Source organism: Pezoporus flaviventris, unplaced genomic scaffold, assembly GCF_033815535.1.
Source record: "Pezoporus flaviventris isolate CSIRO_AGI_PZ_B2104156 unplaced genomic scaffold, CSIRO_AGI_Pfla_v1 ptg000143l, whole genome shotgun sequence".
Taxonomy (NCBI): Eukaryota; Metazoa; Chordata; class Aves; order Psittaciformes; family Psittacidae; genus Pezoporus; species Pezoporus flaviventris.
The window spans coordinates 1,479,793-1,502,761 of NW_026892691.1; the positions used below are offsets into that span (position 1 = coordinate 1,479,793).

A 22,969-nucleotide genomic window follows, 5' to 3' on the forward strand; every position below is an offset into this window, starting at 1 on the left:
CAAACACAAGGCTAACCAAAAAGGATTAAAAAAAAAATAAAAGGACAAATAAAAGGATACATTTGGAATTGGCAAGCTTGCCAAATAAAACATCACCTCAACAGGACCATGAATTTTAAGCTGAAATGTAACAGCCATGAATATAACCCTGACACATGGGAAAACAAAAGACATTTTTCCTGCCTAAATGCCTGTTTGGTACATGCTACCTAAAATTTCATTACTGTAAAAAGTGGAAACATTCTCTGTTTCAGCCATATAACACCACAACGGGTTCCATGATTTAAATTAACCTTTTTCTTTATGTTACAGAGGCACAACTCTGTTAACAAGATCTCCAGCTGTATCACAATTAATTTCTCTAACTTCTCATGCCCTAGACCTTGTGCTCCTGCCCTGTTCTGAAGCTCTCTCCAGGGCTTGGAGTGGCATGAAGGGCTTCTTTTGGGGTGCAGCACCCCCACTGAAATAGCTGAAACATCTGCACCTCTCAAAGTGTTTCAGCTGCAAGAGGAGAACATGGGTCCCGAAATCTGAGTCTCTTATGAATGAGACTTAGATTTTTAATAACATGCAAGATCAGATGACTCACATGTGACTCAAGTTTCTAGCGCAGTGGTGCTCAAGGCTAAGGATGTACCAAGCAGACCAGTGTTCTGCTCAGGGAGACTGATTCCGCGTTGCCACTTAACGCAAAAAATTACTACACCTACCTGGTGCCAAATTTTCTCCTCTGTCAATCAGCCTAAGCAACTGCTGTTGGACTCTGACCCTAATTACTAAACCATAAACCATTCTACCCCACTTTGCTCTCTCGAAGGGCCAAGAGTCCTCTGACGTTAACCACATTTTCTTCCTTCTTTACTTCCATTACTTCTTGTGTGCTCTGCCCATGACTGAGGGAGAGCTGAGTCTGACAAAGACGGGTTGATTTTTTTCACATTCAGTGCTGAGCTCCCTATTAACATCTCTAACTTCAAGTCAGTAACTTGAGCTTTGTCCAAAACTCCTTGTGTTTAAGGAAAGCCACCAGGGACCAGCTCCTCTCGCAAAGAGTAACAGCATGAAAGTACTGATTGCTTTTGCAAAACCTGACAGTGATATTATAAAGTACTACCATTCTAGCAATTGCATAAATTGCATATAAATGGGACAATTAAAATGTGTTAATTTGTTTTAGATCCATCAAGTTACACTGGAGCCTTTTAAATTAAAGATATAGTGAATTTAGCTGCCTTCAACACTAATAACAAGGATGATATAGCCGGCTGGGCTTTGGCTGTAAAATAGGGTACTATGGAAGTGTGGTTGAAATTATCATGCCTGAGTACTGATGTCATGTACTGATGAGTATGTGCTGTACCAAATAATACAAATTCTTTTTCCCAGTCAGTAAAACATATCTGCAAATATTCAATGTTATTTTTCCCCTGGCAATTTAAAAAAATTAGTTTTAGCATATTGCATTGTTTCTATACTAAATAGAACTCCAAGAACAAAAGTGTTTCTGTATTGCATAAAATCATTTTGGTCTGAATGTTCTTTAGCCTATTTTCTTCCTAAACTATTGTTTAGAAGTCATGCTAGACACACACCATCCAAAACATAATATATTTGGTCTATAGCTCTGTATTTTCTTTTAAATCACTATTCTCCTGTGATGACATGGGCTGCATATGGTGACTTACACTTTTCCAGACAAATGTCTGTACCTATAACATGCATCTGCTGAAGACTGTCTTCAATCATGTGAACTCTGTACAAGCAAAACAAATGTTTCTTGGTCTTATATTCTCCTGCAGGGTTGTCATTCAAAACAGATTTTGATTGCACTACAATGCAACGTATTCATGTTTTTGTCATAAAACTAAGACTTTTTTTTGTTTGTTTCCCCTGTAGTTGTCAGTAAACTGTCTTAATTGATTTGGTCAAATTTCAAGACAGAAGCTACGTAACAAAATAAAGGGGGGTAGTTCTTTGAAAGAGCGTCAGAGAAAGAGAAGAAACTACAAAGTCTTTCATTAACACTTTTTCATCAATACTTCTGACAAGGGCCTGTAGTGACAGGATAAGGGGGAATGACTTTAAACTGACAAGGCCTGGATTATATATTGGGAAGAAGTTCTTCCCCGTGAGGGTGCTGAGGCCCTGGCACAGGTTACCCAGAGAAGCTGTGGCTGCCCCATCCCTGGCAGTGTTCAAGGCCAGGTTGGATAGAGCTTGGAGCAACCTGGTCTAGTGGAAGGTGTCCCTGTCTGTGACAGGGGGCTGGAACTGGATAAGCTGTAAGGTCCTTTCCAACCCAAACCAGGCTGGGATTCTACGATTTCTATGAAGTTCTTTTTCCTTTAGCGGCAAGTCTTGAAACTACAGGAAATATCCCCCTGCAAAGGACAGTCTGTCTCTCTCTGTATATGTATACATAAATAGATATATAAAGCTTTTAAAATATTAAAAAAAAAATTTACGTAGCCTTTTACAATTTCATATTTCATTGATAAATTGCTCCACATGGCAGGGAAAAATGGAACATTAATTAAAGGAAATGGGCCAACTTCCACTCTCTTATTTCTGAAGTATCAGTAATAAGATGGTGATTTAACCTAGCAGACAGACCTTTTGGTTAGAGTCTTCAGCTGATTCCTGCATTCAGCAAAGTACTGCCAGTAGAAAGCCATCATTCTTCTAGATACTACACTGGGGCCAGATGTCTCTTGGCACACTTAGGTTTCTAGCTTGAACCTAGGACTGTCGAAATAAGCCTTCTCTGATGGAATGGGGGAACACTGCTAAATGATTGTTTCTTTCTAGTTGTACAATATTTTCATGTTCAGAGGTGTAATGACTCTTTTATACTGTGATTTTACAGTCTCAGTGTGTACTGTCTGGCATGTTGGCTGGCTGTTTTAACCTGTTATCTCTTTTCCCTTTCATTATAAAGACCAACTTGGCAAGTGCAAGACAAAGCAGCTGCTAACAATGTAGCTTATACAACTGGGAAACTATGTTTTCACACTGATTACCCTGTTCTGCAGCATCCACCTGGGGTAAGGCGAATCTACCGACTTCTTCACAACACAAAAGGGAAAGGGAAATGTTCCTATAGCATGAAATATGGTTAGCGTTCAGTGACTCTGAATTTTGTCTTAAAAGAGCAATGTAAACATAACAATATATTAATCATATAACAATTTATATACACATGGGTATGCACTATATCATAGAATGATGAAATGATTTGGATTGGAAGGGACCTTAAAGCTCATCCAATTCCAACTTCCTGGCACGGGCAGGGACAGCCGCCACTATACCAGGCTGCTCAAAGCCCCATCCGATATACATTATGGTGCAAGTTCTGCATAACAAAACCACTATGTATCCCACAATTTTTAAATGAAATTCATGGAATATTGAGATTACCACCATATGAGAAAACACTAGTGTCCTATATGTGCCTTTGATACTGTTTTCATTATATTTTAAAAAATTGTCTAAATGCTATAGTCAAATTGCGACATTTCAGGATTCATCTGTTCACCTCAGGAGGGGACTGTATTAGAAGACATATGATTAAGATTTTATATTCTCTTTTCTGTGAATTGATTGACATTAGACATTTATTTGCCATTTCATAGCAGACAAAAAAAGGGGCATTCTGTAAAGCTGGACAACAACCACAGACAATATGCTTTCACCTAGTCCCTGTCGTATTAAAGTCTAATGCACATTCATCGTAAATCTGCAAAGGAGTAGGAACAGGTACAAAGGAACAAAGATAACCCTGGAAAAGTCTGCATCTGTAAAACTTCCCCTTCTAGTCTTGTGGAATACTTTGTATCTGTTGTTTCTATAATTAAACAAAAAGCCAATGTGATTTATCCACAAGTACCAAATACTTCACACTAACATCACCTTTTAAAATCATTCAGATACTGGTTCATTAATGTGAAGTAAGAATAGAACAGGGCTTTATTAATAGAGAGCAGATGTGAATTACCTCATTGTCTTATCTGTGCCAAAGCCCACACTCTGCTATGAAATATTAGAAGAGCATAACCTTTCTCATTCAAACGTGCTTGTAAGAAATAAAAGTATTAAAGTACATTGAGTTATTTTGAACATTATTCTGAGCTCTTAAGATGTACTTCTTAGAAATATTTGAAGAAATGGTTTTAAATGGATGACGATTACCTTCAGAACTGTCTCATAAAAATGGTTTTAGGATTTCCTAGATTTTGATCTGGCAACTATTTTTCCATGAGAGATCCTGATTAAAACCAAATCAAAACAACAAACAACTGATGATTAGATCTAGCACAAATATTAGCTCTCTAGAATGTAAACTTAATTATCCCTTTGAACTTTTCCAGAGTTATTTTCCATGAAGTACGTTACTGCAGCTCTCCTTAGCACTGCCAAACTGTGCTCCTCCGATGCAAGGGCAGCTGAAGCCACAAAAGAAAAGTGCTTGTTGCCATGTGCTCTCTTCAGTGGGAGCCCTGAGACCCCATGCCCCAAGCTTGTTGACCAAAAGGAGCATGGCAGGAGGGCAGAATGCTGCTTCATCACATGATTTAACTAGATATGTCCTTTCCAGCAAGTCCTCCTTCTGTGCTGTCAGTTATTTCAATTTCCCCTTCATCATCATCACCAAGGTCTGCAGGTCTAGCTGGTGAGGTGATTCTGGGATGAAGCCTGTTCTCTGCTCCTTTTTCTCCTCCCACTTTGTTTGTTTTGGATTGGTTTTGTATTGGGTTTCTTGGGTGACGGGGGAAGGGTACTGTTTTTATTGCTTTTCGGGGGGGGGGGGGGGGGTTGTTTGTTTAGTTGGGTTTTTTTTCTCCTAATCATCTCAGAAATTGTTCACCATTATGGAAAGGAAAGGTGGAGCTGCTACCACTGGTAGGACAGATGTGTTTTGTGCGGTTTGGCCAAGATGAACGGCTGCACTTTGTGTGAGCTGGACTTTCTAACACCACTGGGAGTTTTACTGCTTGTGTCTGTAGCTCACTCAGATTTACAGTGATGCCACCCAGAGCCCAATTTAGGCTTTCTGCTCTGTCTTACACCTTGGCAATTTCACTACAAAATTAAATGAAACTGTCTTAATCCTATTTTATCATAGAGGTACTGGGCCTGTTGCCCTCTAAGACAGCCACCTTTCCCCTGCTGTGAGCAGATAATTCACAGCAGGTTTTGTTTCTGCGAGAGAAAGCTAATCCTCCTTGTTGAGATAAAACTGCATTTAAAATTACATGACTGCCACAAAGAGGGACTCAAAGGACAGAAGCGAGAACAGAGGTTTGCAGTTGACTCGCAGGTTGCAAGCATTAGAAGACAAGCCACATGGGATGGATTTATGAACATGCTGCTTTAATTTTCTGCCTTTGTGATAGTGGTGGCAGAGTGCAGTGGAGCTGCAGCAATGGGAACTGTCTTTCACCGAAAAGCAAACTCAGCCAAAAAGCCAGAACCACAAATATAAAGAAACTGATACTAATGAACTGTTAAATATGCAAGCTAATTCTTGCTTATAATGAGATGTTAATTTTTTCCAGGTTCAGTTTCTCCACTGTATAAAGCAAACAGCCACTGGAGGTGAAACTGAAGTTGTAGATGGATTTCATGCATGCAGTAAGCTGAAGCAACAAAATCCTCAGGCATATCAGATCCTGTCCTCTACTGCTGTAGATTATACAGATGTTGGGAGGGACTACTGTGATTTTGCTGTGCAATGTAAACAAAGGATTATAGAGTGAGCAGTTTCAACATGGGAAAATAAAATCCCTTTTGTACGGCGAGTTTTGTCTGCTCCTGCCACCTTGTGGGGAAACACTGGTTTAACTTGATCTGTAGTTATTTTCGGGGGGGGGGGGGGGGGGAGGGGGTGGGGAGATTTACGTGGTTTTGGTTTTGAAGCAATTAGATTAAGAACTATATGCTAGAAAAAGACCAAATGCAAATGTTTATAATCTCTTCTGAATTTAAAAAGCTTATGATTCTACAATTAAAGATTATAGAAAATATAATTTTGAGTTAATTAAATGTCTACATTTTCTGCTGATTATCCTTAATTAGGCTTAATTATAAAATCCAGTGCAATAATAATCTGAATTTCACTATAGAAACATACTGAAATTCCAGCAGGAGAGTGCAGATGTTGTTTAACCATCTTAAAGTGTTTCAGTAGCATAATACACGCCTTTTCCTTTCCTTCTCTGTTTCCTAGTGTGGATTCCAGAGGCCAAGCAGTTCGCATCAATTATAATAATGCAACAAGAGACACAGTGTTTGACATACCAGCTGAAAAAGTGAGGCCATTTTATGCAGCTCTAAAGGAATTCAATGATTTATTAAACAGTGCAGAGCTCAAGTTTACTCACAAGCTGAAACCAGGTCAGTAAGTTGCTTCTCCTTGCAATGATTCTGCAGATGTTTTTCCTAGCAGTCAAAACACTTGAGCACTGTTAGCACTGGTACTGAGAGGAGACTTCAGTCCTTCCAGTACCCATGGTATTTCATACCGTGTCTTTACATTCATCTCACAGATTTCTTTTGCCATTGCTACACTATAAAGGAAAAGAAAAAAAAGAGCCAAGGGAGGGGACACACGACATGACAGTCTGTCTATTGATGAGTCCAATGTATCTTTATATTACATCAAAAACCAATATCCATAGGAAATTGCAACTTGCCATATCAGTAGTACCACAGATGGGAAATACCAGGTGTAAGACTGCTGTGCCACCCCAGTTCGGTGCCTGTTCATTAAATGATACACAATCACATGCTTTTTCCTCTGCTCCACTTGATGCAGAGTATGGACATTAAGGCAAATGAGATGGAGGTGGTTGTGGTGGTTATGACACTTCATTAGTGGGGCACCTTCCCAACGGGGGCACCTTCCCAATGGCTGCAGGAGCTGCAGAATATTTGGAGGATGTTACAGATGCACAATGTGCATAATGCCCAAGGAAGCTGAGCAGCACCAGTCTTTGTCTTTGCTTAGCCACCCAATGCCAGTGTAATTAATGCAGGACGAATTACTGAAGGCCTTTGCTGCTGTGCTGCTTCTTCTGGGTGGCTCATGCAAGACATTTGGAGGCAGATTTGCAGATGTGTTTAGTGCTCTAAACTTCAGCTCTAGTTGTACAGGGCTGTGTTTTGAACATAAAACATGCTGTGAAAATGCCCCTTACTCTTTAAAGTCTGTGCATCTATTTAACTACTTTGGTCTTAACCTCTGTTCTTTCATTCCCCAGCTATAAAATAAAGATATGAATAGTCCCTCATCTCTCAAAAGATGCTACAAAAGTAAATTCATTAGTGTATCTGACTGCTTCATGTACTACGATGACAGTGTCTTTAAAATGTTGATGAGGAAATAAATCTCCTGTATTGCAAACATGAGATAGTTTATAAGATCACATAATAAATAATAAACAAAAGTACATCACATTACATTAGTACCATCTACCCCATCATTTAATGCATCAAAATGGTGGTAGAGGTGAGCGGGAGAAGGGAAGACATACTATAAGGATATTTAACTGGAGATTTATCGTAACAGTGGAACACAAGGGAGAAAAATTAAAATGGCATGCTCGCCTTCATGATGTGAGTTCCTAACTTTCAATGGCTTGACTTTGTTCTCACAGAGGTCTCTTGAGGAGGACAGCAATGAAGGATATGTATAGTATGAATAATACCAGACTGATAATTAATACCAGATCAGCTTTCACCCTTTTTTTTTTCCTGTGGATTTGCTGCAGTTGCCTTTCCCTTCAAGGCCTGCTTTTCTCAGAGTGGACTCCCCTACCACTCCTGGTTATGCCAGACAAGGAGCAGAGGTTGAAAGCGACCTCCTCTCTCTAGTTGAGAATGACCAGCTAAATTAAAATTACTGTGTCATTGCTGTGTATCTCCAGCCGAGCTGCTTTAAATTATTGCTACCTAACTGATGATAGAAGTCTATCTCCATGTTATCTGTCTGAAGGAATCAACTGTAACACACCAAATATTAAACATCTCTTTACAGGAGACATACTGACATTTGATAACTGGCGTGTGCTTCATGGTCGCCAAAGCTACCCATCGGGTTCAGAAGTGACTCGTCACCTAGAAGGTGCCTATGCAGACTGGGATGTGGTCATGTCAAGACTCCGGCTCCTAAGGAAAAGGGTACTGAAGAGGGACTGAGCTTTCTTCTAACTAGAATAAGCAAAACGTAGATTGTCTAACTTTAATAATGACAAAAAACAATTAAAAAAAAACAAAAGTTTGTTTTCAGACGCTAACAACACAAGTGTATTTTTAAATTCCATAAGAAACCTGTCATTCATAACAATTTAAGATTTTTCTATGTCTCTGAATCCATAAAATGCATTGCTACCTCTGCCAGTTTAATTGCTTTTTAAAATCAGTGTACAAAATGGTTTGAAAGATTATCACTTTACTGGACTGACTGAGTATCCCCATGCCTTCTGTGGCCTCTACAAATATACCTGCCCTCCCCAGGAAGCTTGGAAGGCAGCATCAAAAAAGAGCTTAAATTGTTATCTATTAAAGGTTTGTTATCAACAGCACCTTCCTTTATTTCAGAGAGGCATTCTTTATTGCATAAATCATAACTAGAATTCATTATCAAAATTAACAACCTTTGCTGTGGAATGAATTCCATATACACACTTTTCTAGGTAGAACTCCACTTTAATACAAGATCTCATTCAACAAATGTTATATTCCGCATATCCTGCTGTGTATGTGATGACTATCACAGCCACAAATCATTGCTCCTACATTTCAAAGTCCACAAGCTCAGAAATGATTGATCTACCAGAGAACGTGTCGTATTAATTTTCCTCTGCATTAGGAATACAAATAAATCTCAGTATGGAGGTCACAGATAGGGTCAGAAATCCCATCAGGCACTGTGCACAGACATAATTAAGATCTGCAGGGCAGACAGACTTTGGAGTAAATTCAAGAGGAGGAATGCTGATACTGCTTGGCAGCTATAAACCACAGAGCACAAGAGGTGGTTATTGACTCAGTACCTGACAGAGAAGTGGTGACTGAACTCAGACCCATTTTTGTTACACCAAAAACATGAGCATGCCTCTGATAGACTTGGTCTGCAGGATGTTTTCCTTTTGGTTGTATTTTGAAGAGAGATGACGCTATGTAAGAATTGCTGCAGCTGAAGTAGTAGGTTTGTTTTTTGTTGAGTGTTTTTTTCAGTATTCAGATGCCAAATTCAAAGAGAAATTATTAAACCTCACTTGTTTTTATACAAAACAATATGTCCCTGACTTTATTTGTCACTGTCTCTATAGGTGTGAGTTAACAGGACAGCCTCTCACTGTGCTGAGAGCCTAATAAGATAACCACACCTCCACCCTCAAAACTGCTCTGTTCAACCATTTTCAAACTCTTCCTTGAAAGTCAAATATATACTAGTTTATTCCTAGGAGGCTAAAACAATAGGATTGTAAAACCTCACATAAGTGATACCCTAACATCAGCCTGCAAACACTTCCATAGCTTCTACTCATCATTGACAGGCAACAGATATCCCAGCCGAATAAACAAATAAAACTGAATAAGGCTTTGATCATGACCTAGCGTGGGGCATTCAAATCCATTCCCCTTTATAGTGAAATGTTTTTATCAAAGTTATGGCATTAAGACATGGCATAACAATACTGGCTTTTAATGGCAATTTGTTTAATAACTAATTTTGGAAACATGAGAAAAGTATTTTTTGCCTTTGCTATAAAACGGGGAAAAGATGAGGAAAGGTTAACGCCTATATTCTGTAAGACACCAGCACTACGGTGTTTCACTGTGATATTTTCCATACAACAATAGAAGGAAGACTGCAGTTTGTAACTTCAAAACAAGACATCTTGGGCTTTATACTGGTGGTTAGGAGGGAAGAGATATTTTCTGCTTTTATTCTGTACTTTTCTAAAAACTGTTTTATTCACATTTATTGACATTTTTGCTTATTAAAAACTACTGTGGAACTGATTACTGTTTTGGGTTCATATCTAATCTCACAGATAACAACTTGTACAAAGATATGAAGACATTATTGTTATTTGAAAGTGTTTGTAAATACAATTACCTGACTGCTTCCTACCATCCATCTGCCTCATATTTTCCCACCACTTAAAATATCTGGATTAGGGACTACATTAAGGCCAGTTTGGACAGGACTTGGAGAAAACTGGTCTAGTGGAAGGTGTCTCTGCCCATGGCAGGGGGTTGGAACTGGATGAGCTTTAAGGTCCCTTCCAACCCAAACTAGTCTGTGATTGTGTGATTAGACCTGCATCCACTCAGGTTTGTTCTGTATACTTAACATACAGTTAAAATACAGCTAAACCCACAGCTTTGAACAGCTGCTGGGAAAATAAAACAAAAAGTCAAAACCAAACCCAACTGACCAACCAGCCACAGCCCTGCAGAGAAGGACTTGGGGGTGTTAGTTGATGAGAAAATGAACATGAGCTAGCTTCAGCCCAGAAACCACCAGTGTGTTGGGCTGCATCAAAAGGAGTTTGACCAGCAGGTCAAAGGAGGGGATCTTGCCACTCTTTCTGCTCTCATGAAACCCCACCTGGAGTATTGTGTGCAGTTCTGGTGTCCTCAACATAAAAAGGACATGGAACTGTTGGAACAAGCCCAGAGGAGGGCCACGAGGATGATCAGGGGACTGGAGCACCTCCTGTATGAAGACAGGCTGAGGAAGTTGGGGCTGTTCAGGCTGGAGAAGAGAAGGCTGCGTGGAGACCTCATAGCAGCCTTCCAGTATCTGAAGGGGGCCTATAAGGATGCTGGGGAGGGACTCTTCATCAGGGACTGTAGTGATAGGACAAGGAGTGATGGGTTCAAACTTAAACAGGGGAAGTTCAGGTTAGATATAAGGAAGAAGTTCTTTACTGTGAGGGTGGTGTGAGGCACTGGCACAGGCTGCCCAAAGAAGTGGTAAATGCTCCATCCCTGGCGGCGTTCAATGCCAGGCTGAACAGAGCCTTGGGCGACATGGTCCAGGGCGAGGCATCCCTGCCCATGGCAGGCGGTTGGAACTAGATGATCTTCAGGTCTTTTCCAACCTTAACTACTCAATGATAATAATTAATCAAGGCTTTCAATGGCTCTAATTTTGCACTGCTGGGATTTGTCAGTGAAGCTTTTAACATTTCCCTGTTAAAAGCTCACCCAGGAAAACCCTGAAGTTCATAACTTTATGCCTGAGATATGCCTGAGAGGTGTACTTTATACACCCTCACCTTCTTGAACTGTCTACATTTTCCAAAAATACCAATGTTATATAAATAAGATAATAATTATTTAAAAGGCAGTTTTGCGCATAGCAGGCATACACCACATACACAGCGAAGACAGGCAGGTGTAGGAGTGCTACAGCAGCAGAATCACCCTGCCTGCATGCAATGTGCAGCATATAAATCCTTCACAATTATATATAAATATAATTCAAGCTAATGTATATTCAATAAAGTACTGCGTATAGAATGAAGTACAAATAATGGTCAAAACTGTTCATGAGTGGAAATGTGAAGACCTGTGCAAACCAAATCTAACCTCTGCTACACCACTGTGGGGCACTATACACAGTATAACGGGGGAAGGGTCAGACTACCCATATTAACCTGATGCACAACCAAAACACCGGTTTCTGGCTGCAAACCTGCTGCTCAACTTCTAGGATCCAGCTACTATCTACATCACAACTTTTAATCCTAAACATCTTTGCATATTACCATAGTTGCACAATGAAAGAGAATATTTCTGTAACTGTCTGCAAAGTAGATTTCCTACTGAGTTTACTGATTCCTAGTCAGGCTAAGTAATGGAGGAAGCCCCACATGGGTTTATTTCCCCTTCTTCTCCAAATCCACACTGAAGAATGTGATTGCAAAGCTTTCAGACAGGTCTGGCTTCTGCCCTGCCTGCAATACTGACATGTGCAGGTTACCCCAGCCATGGCTAACAGGTCCAACAGTCTCTACCATTTTACAGCAGCAAGAAAAATTAGTTGGTTTTAGGTGTTTGCAAGATAATTCTGAAGAAGCTTGGGGCTATATACAGAGGGTTCTAATGGACATGATTTCACTTAGCCAGTAGTCCAGGAACCAGAATGCCTTGTTACCTTTGTGCCAGTCATGATACATCAATAATCCAGCCTGTGGCCAGACACTGCATCTAGTGGGCTCACAGCACAGGTGGAGAAACAAAAAAAAAAACACGTATCCATTTTGCTATTTGCAAATGCTTGTTCTCTTTTGTCTTAGCTTTCTTCTCCTGCCATTGCATTTTGTAGCAGTGGAAGTTGGATCCAACCCCATGGCACTGTTTCCATGTACATTTTTAAATATATTTTTATATATCAGATTTCCAGGTAGTTTTTAAAGCTTGAGGGAAGCAAGTAGTGTTTGGGGCATATCGGTACACTCACACCTCCATGGCTTACTTCAACACAGCTCTGCTTTAGCCACTGCTGAGCTACCCGCAGCATGTGCCAACTTGCTTTGGCTTGGTGGACAGTAAACCTGAGTGCAGAGAGATTTCCAAGCACTTGCTGTGGGAAGAAAACTGGACTAGCTGCTCAGCTTTGCAAGTTGAAATATATTGCTACATATAAGTCCAGAGTTATTTAAAATGTTATTTGTATATATATATGTACACCATGTATGTACAGTAGGCACTAGCTGCTCCTTAATGCTCTTCAGGTACGTAAAAAGGCATTTGGCAATTAAGCTCACACTCCTTTGGTACTTTCAGGTTCATTTGCTTTATTCATTTTTACTGTAGGTTGGAGAAGTAGTTTCAGTCATTAAAATAACGATCACTTTGTGACTGATTCTTCCTTACTCCAAAATACCATCAGCTTCTACGTTACTTTTACAAGAGCACATGCTGCTGCTTAAAATTCACACTTCTGTAATTTCACAGCAAATTAAATGCACCCTTTCATCACAAATGCAAATATATTACTTCTGTGTGCTGGTTTTGGCTGGAAAATATGTATTTATTCTGCACTGTGTTTTCCTCTGAAACAAATCAGAGAAAGTGCTTTGCAATCTTGTCTCAAATTCTCCCTAAGACAAATAAGTTTTTATTCTATCTACACATTCATAAAGCTAACCATCACCTCAGGGCAAGTCCGTATTTGAAAGATTCATGCTGGAAATCTGAAATCACTTTTAGTAAAAGCTAACATAATAAATATATTTATACACACATTTTAAACTGTCAGCAAAAATCCCCCCACCCTGTTGTGCCAGTCCAGTAGCACACAACAGACCGAAACACAGAAAGAGCACAAAAATCCCCTTTAAAAAACAAATATAAACAAAAAGTCCACTGTGGAGACAGTGTTGTCACAGGAGAATGGATAATTGGTACATAAACTCTGAAAATCCTGAAAGATACAGCAAGGCCATGAGAGGCCTGAGGAAGCCTAAACAAGCAGATAAGAAGAAGCTGGATTTCACCGAGTTAATGAGAACTGTGGACTGTTGGCAAGCTTTCGAGGTCAAGTTGTCACACCTGTGCTTAACCAATTATATGTTAGTCACTAAGGGTCTTCAAGACATGCATCCAATCATAATATGCCAAATCACTGTAAGGGCATGTAAGAAACAGTATTTAAGGGGTTAAGGCTTTGTAATAAACGGCTTTTTGTCTGATCATATTGATCTCTGACTGAGTCCATATATATTCTGCGGCAGTCCACCCCACATATAAACAAAAAGGAAAATAACTCACAACTGCTCACACAAAACCTATTTGTCTATGCAACATCTGATTAAAGTCTAGGAAAGGAAATTATCAGAGCCAGGGAACTAACTACATCAGCTATAGAAAATAGCCATAGGATTAGACTTTAACTATAGCACAGACATAGCAGCTATATGGGATGTTTCCAACTAAAACCATTCTCATTATTGGACACAGGATGAGATCTAAGAGAAGTGGATGAGGGCATTTTACAGCCACCCTTCCTGCCCTGGTGCTGCTGCTGTGAGGACCAAGGTGTGGGCAGGATGGTGGTACCACTCCTCCTGGAGGAACAGGGAGAAGAGAGGGTACCTCCCAGTCTCCTTCAACATCTCCTGCAGGATGGTGCTGGGGAACAGAAAACACACCTGGAGCAAAAAAAAATTACTGTTTTCTCTGGCTACTTACAAGGATCTTCAGCAGAGCCATGGCAATTCAGTGGCCACAAGGCTGCTCCGCATTTTGTCAAGGGCATCTGGTCAGTGAAAGGGTTAGGAGCCGCTTTTGGGATCTTTGGTAGGATATGAGCCGATTTAGTTAGCAGAATATATTTAAAGTCGAATGTTTCATGTATTTTTTAATGGCATTTTTAAATATGTGTCTGTGGCCAATAACTTTAAAGCAGGCAGAGGATTTTCTTTGTTGCCATGCCACAATACATGTCTTTTTGTCATTTACTCAAGCAAAACAAGGCAGGAGGTCTAACATGTGGATAGCAGAGCGTGGTTTCTCTATCATACTTTCTTTTCAAGCAGCCATTTAGATCAATAACTACTCGTGTTGGCAGTAATCAAGCTATGTATCTCTTTCAAGTTATTTCTGGAAGCATTAAAAGCAGCAAAGAACACAGAGCAACAGACATGGAGAAGACATAGCAATTCTCAGAGTATGTCATACTCAGATTCTGAAATCCTGGCCTGCTGTTTTTTCTTTAATCAAACTGGAATGTCATTAGGAAAATGTGCCATATAATGCCCTTGAAAGGAAGCAGGTGAGGAGCAGGGTGCTGCAGCAAGCTCTGCAGTAGCATACCTCTGAAACGCTGCTTGTGATGGACAAGCTGGTTTAACTCTCAGTTTTCATCCATTGCCATTCTTTTCATCATTATTAATTGAAAAAGCATAATTTAATTGGTTTCTCATAATGAGTAACTGTCAAAGCTAAAGGAACCAGCAGTGTCAGAGGGCAAAACATTGTCTCTTATAATGTGCTTCACTCACCTCCAGAGCTAAGCATTTACTTCTGACTTTTTTTTCCTAGTCAGGTTAATTCTTCTTGAGTAAGAAGCTGCAGCAAAGGCGTAACCTCTGGGGTACTTCAGAGTCTGCTTCTGGCTACATGTGCTGTGGGGAAAGCTCCTTTCCCACTGTGGGATTTAACCAGCCTAGCAGATTTCCACTTGGTTATTTGACTTTCTTTCCTGGACTCAGTGTTCGCAGCCTCATAGCAGCAGCAATACAAACACAAGCTGCAGCACAAAGCCATCTTCTTTGTATGGGAACTAAGTGAAGGCCAAAAGCTAATGTTCAGGATTATGCCTGTGGTTAAACTAGGACCTTGGGTATCTAGTGTTCAGTCACTTTTCTGGGAATTTTCTGGGAATTCAGATGAAATTTGTGGAAACATAATGAGATCAACATCTTGTGGGAGATAGGCCATTAAGGGCCAGTGAGAATAAGTGTGGCTGGTGAAGTTACAGCCTTACCCTAGCCAGAGGAAGACAGTTAAGTCCTGTTCCATTTCTGGATACAACCTGCAACCTAATAGAAGCCAAGCTGTGTTAAATTCTCCTAAGTGAAGTTTAACCTTCAAACCCTTCCATAGCTGGAAGCCTTGCACCAGCCCTGCCTTCCCCCATCCCTCAGCCTGCTCACCATCCCTGCCGTGGTGTACAGGATGGAGAGCACACAGCTGGGAAGCATAGCAGACAAGGGGATGCCAAGGCTCAGGAGAATTTAATCTCCACCACACGAGTAAGGTAAATCAACATGATAAGAAAAACAGAGCATGTTGCTGCAGCCCAGACAGATGTTTGCTGTCAGATGCATCACACTCTGTACAGCCCAGCCACATGTGCTGGAAAAGCACTTTGCAGATGATTTATCACATTACTGTGCCAATAGAGCTGAAGAGCCCCCTGAAAGTTTTCCATTTAATACTAATGTGATCCTCCCTGACATTTTCTACATTACTGCTCAAAGCAGTTCTTGGAGCAGGGAGGGAACTTTGACGGTTCCCTGGCTTGCCAGCAGTGCTACCCACTAAGGAGAAGAAACCCATGTTAGGCACTAACAGTCTCTCATTAAAAGTTGGGGAGCTCTGCATCCACCTCTGCATTGCTCTGCCCTTTGTGACTTTCAACCGTGCAGAGCTCCGGTCCCCAGTGCAGGGCATAATGCGACAGTGGAGGGAGCCCAGAAATGGCAAATGCCCAAGTTAGGAAGAGACAGGGTCATAGCATTGTGATATTTAAGCAGATCAGTACCAACAGCTCTTCACATGATCACTCGCTGAACAGGGAGTCCTGGGGAGAGGCTGCGGCTCCCAACAGCTTCTTGGGCAGCAGGAACACTCCCTCAATCCACAGGGAAAACAGAGCTGCCTACCAAGGACAAACCTCTAGTACCTTCTGCAGAAATTAATAACAAGTGCTATTGATGACCTCATGGCAGAACACTTAAAAATAGCTAAAGAATGAAAAGCATGTAGCCACTAAGAAATATGCTACATAGGTAATCATATAATTACATGGGTACATAGAATCCCAGGCTGGTTTGGGTTGGAAGGGACCCTAAAGCTCATCCAGTTCCACCTCCTGCCATGGGCAGGGACAACTTCCACTAGACCAGGTTGCTCCAATCCCTGTCCAACCTGGCCATGAACACTGCCAGGGAATGGGGCAGCCACAGCTTCTCTGGACAACCTCACCATCAGTGTCAGTGCGCCTCACCCCCTCACAGGGAAGAATTTCTTCCCTATATCTAATCTAAACTTCCCCTCTGTCAGCTTAAAGCCATTACCCCTTGTCCTACCCCTACATGCCCTTGGAAAAAGCCCTCTCCATATTTTTTGTAGGCCCCCTTTAAGTATCGGAAGGCTGCTATAATGTCTCCTCTATGAATATTCCCTTTGAAACCTAATGCTAGGTACCCCAGGAATAATCTACATTATGGATGTACATTTCCCTCATCAGACTATCCACTTTTAACATTATTTATGCTGTCAAAGTGAGGTATAAATTCAAACAGCCAGCAGTCCTGGTTCAGTGGTGGAAAGCATGCCTTTATGCAGTGCAGTTAGAAATGCCAGAGGGCTGCCGCCCAGCACCCAGAGTGGCACAGCCACACGTATATGAAGTTGCAGGACACACACACCAGGGGACAGGCTGCGAGGTGTCATCCAGAGCTGGACGCACTAGAGACCTTCAGCATCTCACTCCAGAGCTTTGGTTAACAGCCACCTCACTCTGTCTATCCAGGAGGTAAGCCTACCAAGACTCAGCATACAGCCATCCCACTCTGACTTCAGTTCAGCTCCCAGCATGCTTGCACCCCTGGCAGCACATCCCACCTGACCCACCTGAGCTGAGCCGAGCAGTACCAGCACAACCTCAGGGACCAAAACCAGAGGACACCTCCCCAGCAGCTCAGGTGCTGCACCAGACACCCATGCAGATGTTCCAAGCATCATTCACACCTGCTGCTGCCTGACCACCAAGCAGAAGAAACCCATGTTAGGCACTAACAGTCTCTCATTAAAACAGGGAGGACCTCTGCATTGCTCTGCTCTTGATGACTTTCAATCGTGCAAAGCTCAAATCCCCACTGCAAGGCACATAAAACCCCAGAGCTGCTGAGGACAGTGGTGACACGATGTGTACATTGTCTTACATAGGATAGAAATTAGGTTTCCTAGTCATGGATCCAACTTGAAAAAATCACCATAGTGCAGGCTGAGGATTAGTAAGCATTGCCACAGTCTCCTCTGACATTTGTTACCTTCTACAGGAGGCTTTGTCAGGGTTATGGACTAATGGGTCTGATCTGCAGCCCAGATCTCCTGGAAGTTAAACAGCACGTAGGGCAAGCTTGGCTCTACAACTGCCTCTCCTTATCAGATCAAATGTCCCATCTAAGTAAACATATTTCCATTCTATTTTTTACTCAGAGGTTTATTTGTCCAGAATAAAGTGAAGAATCAATAATCCTTGAAAGACTCCTTTTTCCTTCCAAGCATTTTTGTTTAGTCCACATGGCCTATAAATCTGAAAGTGTCTTGGACAGAGGCATAGCTCCAGTCAGCTTTATGTGACCAAGGAGCCATATTCTATGCTTTGTAGCTAGCGATTTTGGCAGTATTTTTAGTCTCTTGTTTAGGAAAAGAAAGATGGGATGAGCTCAGATTTTCTGCTGCTGTGAACAACCATCCTCACTCATAAGCACATCCCTCACTGGTCCTTGTGGAGAGGGAAAAAATGGTCTCTCAAGAAGAGTTGTTGAGCATACAAGTGGCGTGAGCTCATGGGCTCCTTTCCTTCACAGGGCAAGATTCAGAAAAATTGAAAAAATAAGAATAAAAATAAAAGGGCAAGGAAAAAGTGAAACAGCGACGCCTCCTCTCACCCCTCATGATCCCCTGAGAGCCCCTGCCCACAAGAAGAAGACCCAAGGACACTGACCCAAGGACTTGTGCAAGGGCCACCACTCTGCTCAGCTAAGGGCAAGGGAAACATAAACCACAAACGTGTGTGAGAGATGGCTACCACAGTTCTAAGCACAGACATCAAACCAGGAATGAAAAACACCATGTTCAAAACCCAGCACTGCTGCAACTGCTCCGTTAATGTGAATATATTGTTGAACTGAGAATGGAGGAGCTTAAGTGAGCTCCAGTTCCTTTCTGGGTCAAAATAACCTTTGGCATCGGGGTACCAGCACAGAGCAAAGCTGGCTAGATATGCAGAGAAGGGCTAATTAAAACTTTCTTAGACTTCACTAATTCCAATGATCACCACTGCAGAGAACACAAGTGTATGGCACACTTGAGGACAGGGCAGCCGTAGCAGCTCTGTTGCTGTCTGAGCAATAGGCGTATCTGTGAGAGGACACCCCTCCCACCAGGAGGTCAATGCTACAGAGGAGTCCTTAACTCCAAGAACAGAGCCTCAGGAAGGTTAAAGCCAAAGGGTGGTTTGCCCTTGGGCCAGCCAGTGTCAGAGCTCACATCCTCCCTCTCTGGCTGCAGGGAGCAGAGACAGCAGTACTAAGAATAAACAAAGAAACCTCCAGGGGTGCCAACATCTGAAAGCTTTGCACTATGTCTCCACCAAGCCAGGCCCTGCACAGGGCTGTTAGGATCAAACAAGGCAGAGACTTCTGGTTTTACTATTCCACCCAGCCCAGCAGATCAGGGCTGATAGCACAGCAAGACTTCAAACAAGGCTTCGGATCTGCTGCTTGAACACATTAAATGTGGTGCTTGATTTCAACAGAGTAATGGTGTTGGACGCCACTTGGCTGGTTAAACATGACTCTCCCAGTAGATATGTACGTTTTCCTCCAAGTAACACTGTGTCAACACAAGCTCTCATTTTCCTCCCACACCCTATCAATACACACAAAAGCACACAAGCACACAAGGCAATATTGACTGATGGAGTTTGAGAACATGAGTTTTCAACAGGAAAGTCAACAGGAATTACTTTTTGGACACTTGTATTATTTGAGTTGTGCAGAATGAACATGCCGTTACAATTCATGTTTGAAAACTTAACATTCACCTGCAATCTATAAGCATGGAATCAGCTCCATCAGAACATCCTTTGAAGACCATTTTTGCTTCCAATGTAATAGCCCTGAACAGCAGAAAATCTCATTTGGATCAAGGTGGAAAATGCCTTTGGAAATCAATCTGAGGAAAGCAGAAAAATGTGGTTTTCTTTAACTGAGGATGTTTTTTGCTCTTGAATCACTAATAATATTGTCTTCATCTACATTTTTCTGTGTTGTAAGTGTTCACAATGCCAGACTCAAAGAAAAATGGCAAAGTAATAACAAATAATATCGAGAAAAAAAAACAAAATTTCTTTGGCTCTGATTGGAGCTATACAACTCTTAGTACTTTTATCAACTTTACTAAGCTATTTAAATCAAAAGAAGGATAATCAGTGCTTTTAATGAATATCTCTGGTAATTCTTGTATTTAATCCATAGATTATTGCATTTCCTAAAATAAAATACAAAATATCTCTTTACATTTTCTTGCTGAACTGAGGAAACTATTTGAAGAAGTGTAAAACCAACAATCTGCCCAGATCAGGAAGGAAAGCAGATCTCTTAGCACACTTGAGAACTAACATAAATAATAGGAACGCTATTAGTCCCTTTTCTATAGCTACTTCAGGTGTATCCCTCATGAGCAAAGAATTGTTAAATAGCAACCCTCTGAGGAGTTGGCTTTATATATATATATATATATATATATATATATATTTATATATATATATATATAGGAGACACCTAAAGAGATGACAGAAATGCTAAATAACTTGTACCTAAACTTATATAACAAACCAGCCACAGCTTACAAAAGGCACATGCTAATGCTTCCATCAGTTTCTGCCTGGGCCATCACCAAAGGGTGATGAACCCAGAAAACTCTTTCTGGAAAAGCAATATTTCCAGAGACAACATCCAGAGTTATTTAACTTACAAATTACTTATTTTACCTGTGTCTATATTCACATAGCATGTGCAGCACAGCTTGATATCTTTTCCAAGAGGCCAGCCTCTGTGTCACTCAAAAATACACTTCAGAGCTCACTTTAGAGCTCAGGGTACCTTTCTGTTTGGAAGGAAGACTTACTTTAAGTGTTGCAAATATCAAGGTAACATTAGCAAAGACAACTGAAAAAGTCTTGGTCAAGACCACTGTCTTCCTGCCACAGAAAAATCAAAGACAGGGACAGTTTGGGCATGGCAGAGGGCAACTGGAGAGAACAGACACATCAGCATCAGCCCTGAGGTGAATATTTCCAGAGTATCTTAAGGGGTGTGCTTTACATGGCAAAAAATTACGGAGAAAAATATTAAAAAAAAAAAGCACTGCTTAATTTCATTTTTAAAGATGCTCATGGCAATGTAATTTCCAGTTGTTTAAACTCTGGGGCAACTCAGGGTGAAAATATGTTGGGCAGGACTCTGTCTTTGACGCCAGTTTTTAATTTCCAGGCTACTGGCCTACACTGAGTAGGCAGGGCACTTCATGCCTAACTACGAAAACAAGCTAAAACATGGCACAAGAAAAAGCCCCCAGCAGCAAGCAGAATGATCAGATGGTGATCCTAGGATGTGGGAACAATGGAGCTAACAGCTTGCAGGTCCACTTCTCTAATGAACCCATAGATAACTGTTTGTCTTAAGGAAACACTGAATTATTGCAGACTTTTTGACACAGATATGGCTGTTTGGCCCTCCTGCACCTGCCCTGCAGTTCCTCAGTGCTGGGACATCAGAAGGTTTCTGCAAGCTGGAGAAGCCACTTCAGCAAACAGGCACACTGGGGCGATATTTGAGCCCTTGTTGGGGTTTTGGTTGTGAAAGTTATAAAAGCTTCTTAACTATATATAAACCTGTTCTGAATTTGGAAAGCAGCGTGGATCAAGCACATGTCCATCCCACCTCACCTCCATTATGAGAGGATTATTCTGTGACAAACATGGAAATAGGCTGCAGCCTATTTGGTGCCCTCTAAAGGACGTTTTCACATTATAAATCAGCAATAATCACCTTAATCTCTCTGACCCACAAATCTGCTTGGCCGTATTATGACAGCATTGTTTAAAAACCAAGAACAACAGAGAAAAAAAAACCACCACTTGCATAAAACCTCACTGTGCAAGAGGTTCACACACTCAGGCCCCACATTTGCCTTTCTCTCCATCTCTCCCTGGTGGTTGCAGCGTGCTGGATGTCCCCTCTCTGCTACAGCTTCCAGCAAACACAACTGTATCAACAGGCAGCTGATGAAGCTGGACAGTCAGACACAAGTTTGTCAGAGCATCATGAGGTCTATTACTTTATATAAAAGTAACTGTTGCCAAAGATTTTGGCAAAGGTTTAGCTCTTTGCTGTGCACTGTTGTGAACTGCAAGACCAGAGACAAGGATGCCCACTTAATACTGCACCCCTACACCATAACTGGACCCGTGTACAAATTGAAATTGAACTACATATACCCGTTCTGTAACAACTGTAGAAAACAAACGGAACCGATCATTTTCCCTGTTTTCTGCCACTGGAGGGCATTCACTGCCCTTACAAACTTCCTTACTGCAGGTTGCAAGCAGCAGAGCCGCTGCAGAAAGGAACACCTGGGTCTGTGTTGTTCTACCTTAGCCTGTGTAGTGCACATGTTCTCCAGCATTTCCCCAGTGGGAGCTCCCAAGGAAATCAGGACTATTCTGCATCAGCGCGTATGAGCATCCATTTCATATGCATCTCACTGGAGTCAGGAGGCTTATTCAACAGTTTAAAAACAGACACAGGCTCAAGAGGCATGGTGCCGTGTGGTTGGAGAGCAGTGTTAGACTGCTGTCCTGGGAGGAGATAGGGTCAGTCTCCTGGCACTTCTGTTTCCAAAGCTCTAGCCCAGCAGCTGCACAACCTTATCACCCATACACGGCATTATTTCACTTGCATTTAACCCAAGCCAACAGTGTTGTTGAACATCTCACATCATATATTTGATTAAGTGGGAGCAAAGAAGAGCATTTTTTCCACTGGGGAAAGCTCAGATAAGCCTCTGCACAGCTGACATCACCAAGGTGGATGAGTGCCAGTGCTCCCGCATTTAAGGGAGCAGCAGAAACCTGGTTTCTCTCCAAGTTACTCAGGCCAGTGTCACCTCTCTGAGGAGTTCTTTATCGTAAGAAAATTTCCTCAGGCTCAAAGCAGAGAAGCTGGTCCTTTAACATACCAGGATTACATTTAGTGTAACAGAAGCACTAGCTTCAGCACTGCCGGAAATTGAGACTTTCCCTACACCAAGGCTCTTGCCAGGAGCAAAGTAAGCTTACGAGTCACACCATGAGTTTCAGGGCAAAGCTTTTGCTTTCTAAGGTTCATGAAAGGCTTCTAGTCTTCAGGGTGAAATCTTGGTA

General features: G+C 41.5%; 1 protein-coding gene across 1 annotated transcript in view; it reads left to right on the forward strand.

Moving 5' to 3' along the window:
- The window catches only part of BBOX1 (gamma-butyrobetaine hydroxylase 1), a 36,272-nt gene extending 26,240 nt beyond the window's left edge, over nucleotides 1–10,032 (forward strand). Inside the window, exons 4-7 of the mRNA XM_061479193.1 lie at nucleotides 2,942–3,047; nucleotides 5,559–5,755; nucleotides 6,230–6,396; nucleotides 8,039–10,032. Of these exons, the coding sequence (XP_061335177.1) occupies nucleotides 2,942–3,047; nucleotides 5,559–5,755; nucleotides 6,230–6,396; nucleotides 8,039–8,199 (631 nt within the window). The 3' untranslated portion in view covers nucleotides 8,200–10,032. The remainder of the gene's footprint in view (nucleotides 1–2,941; nucleotides 3,048–5,558; nucleotides 5,756–6,229; nucleotides 6,397–8,038) is intronic.
- Nucleotides 10,033–22,969: the final 12,937 nt, after the last annotated feature.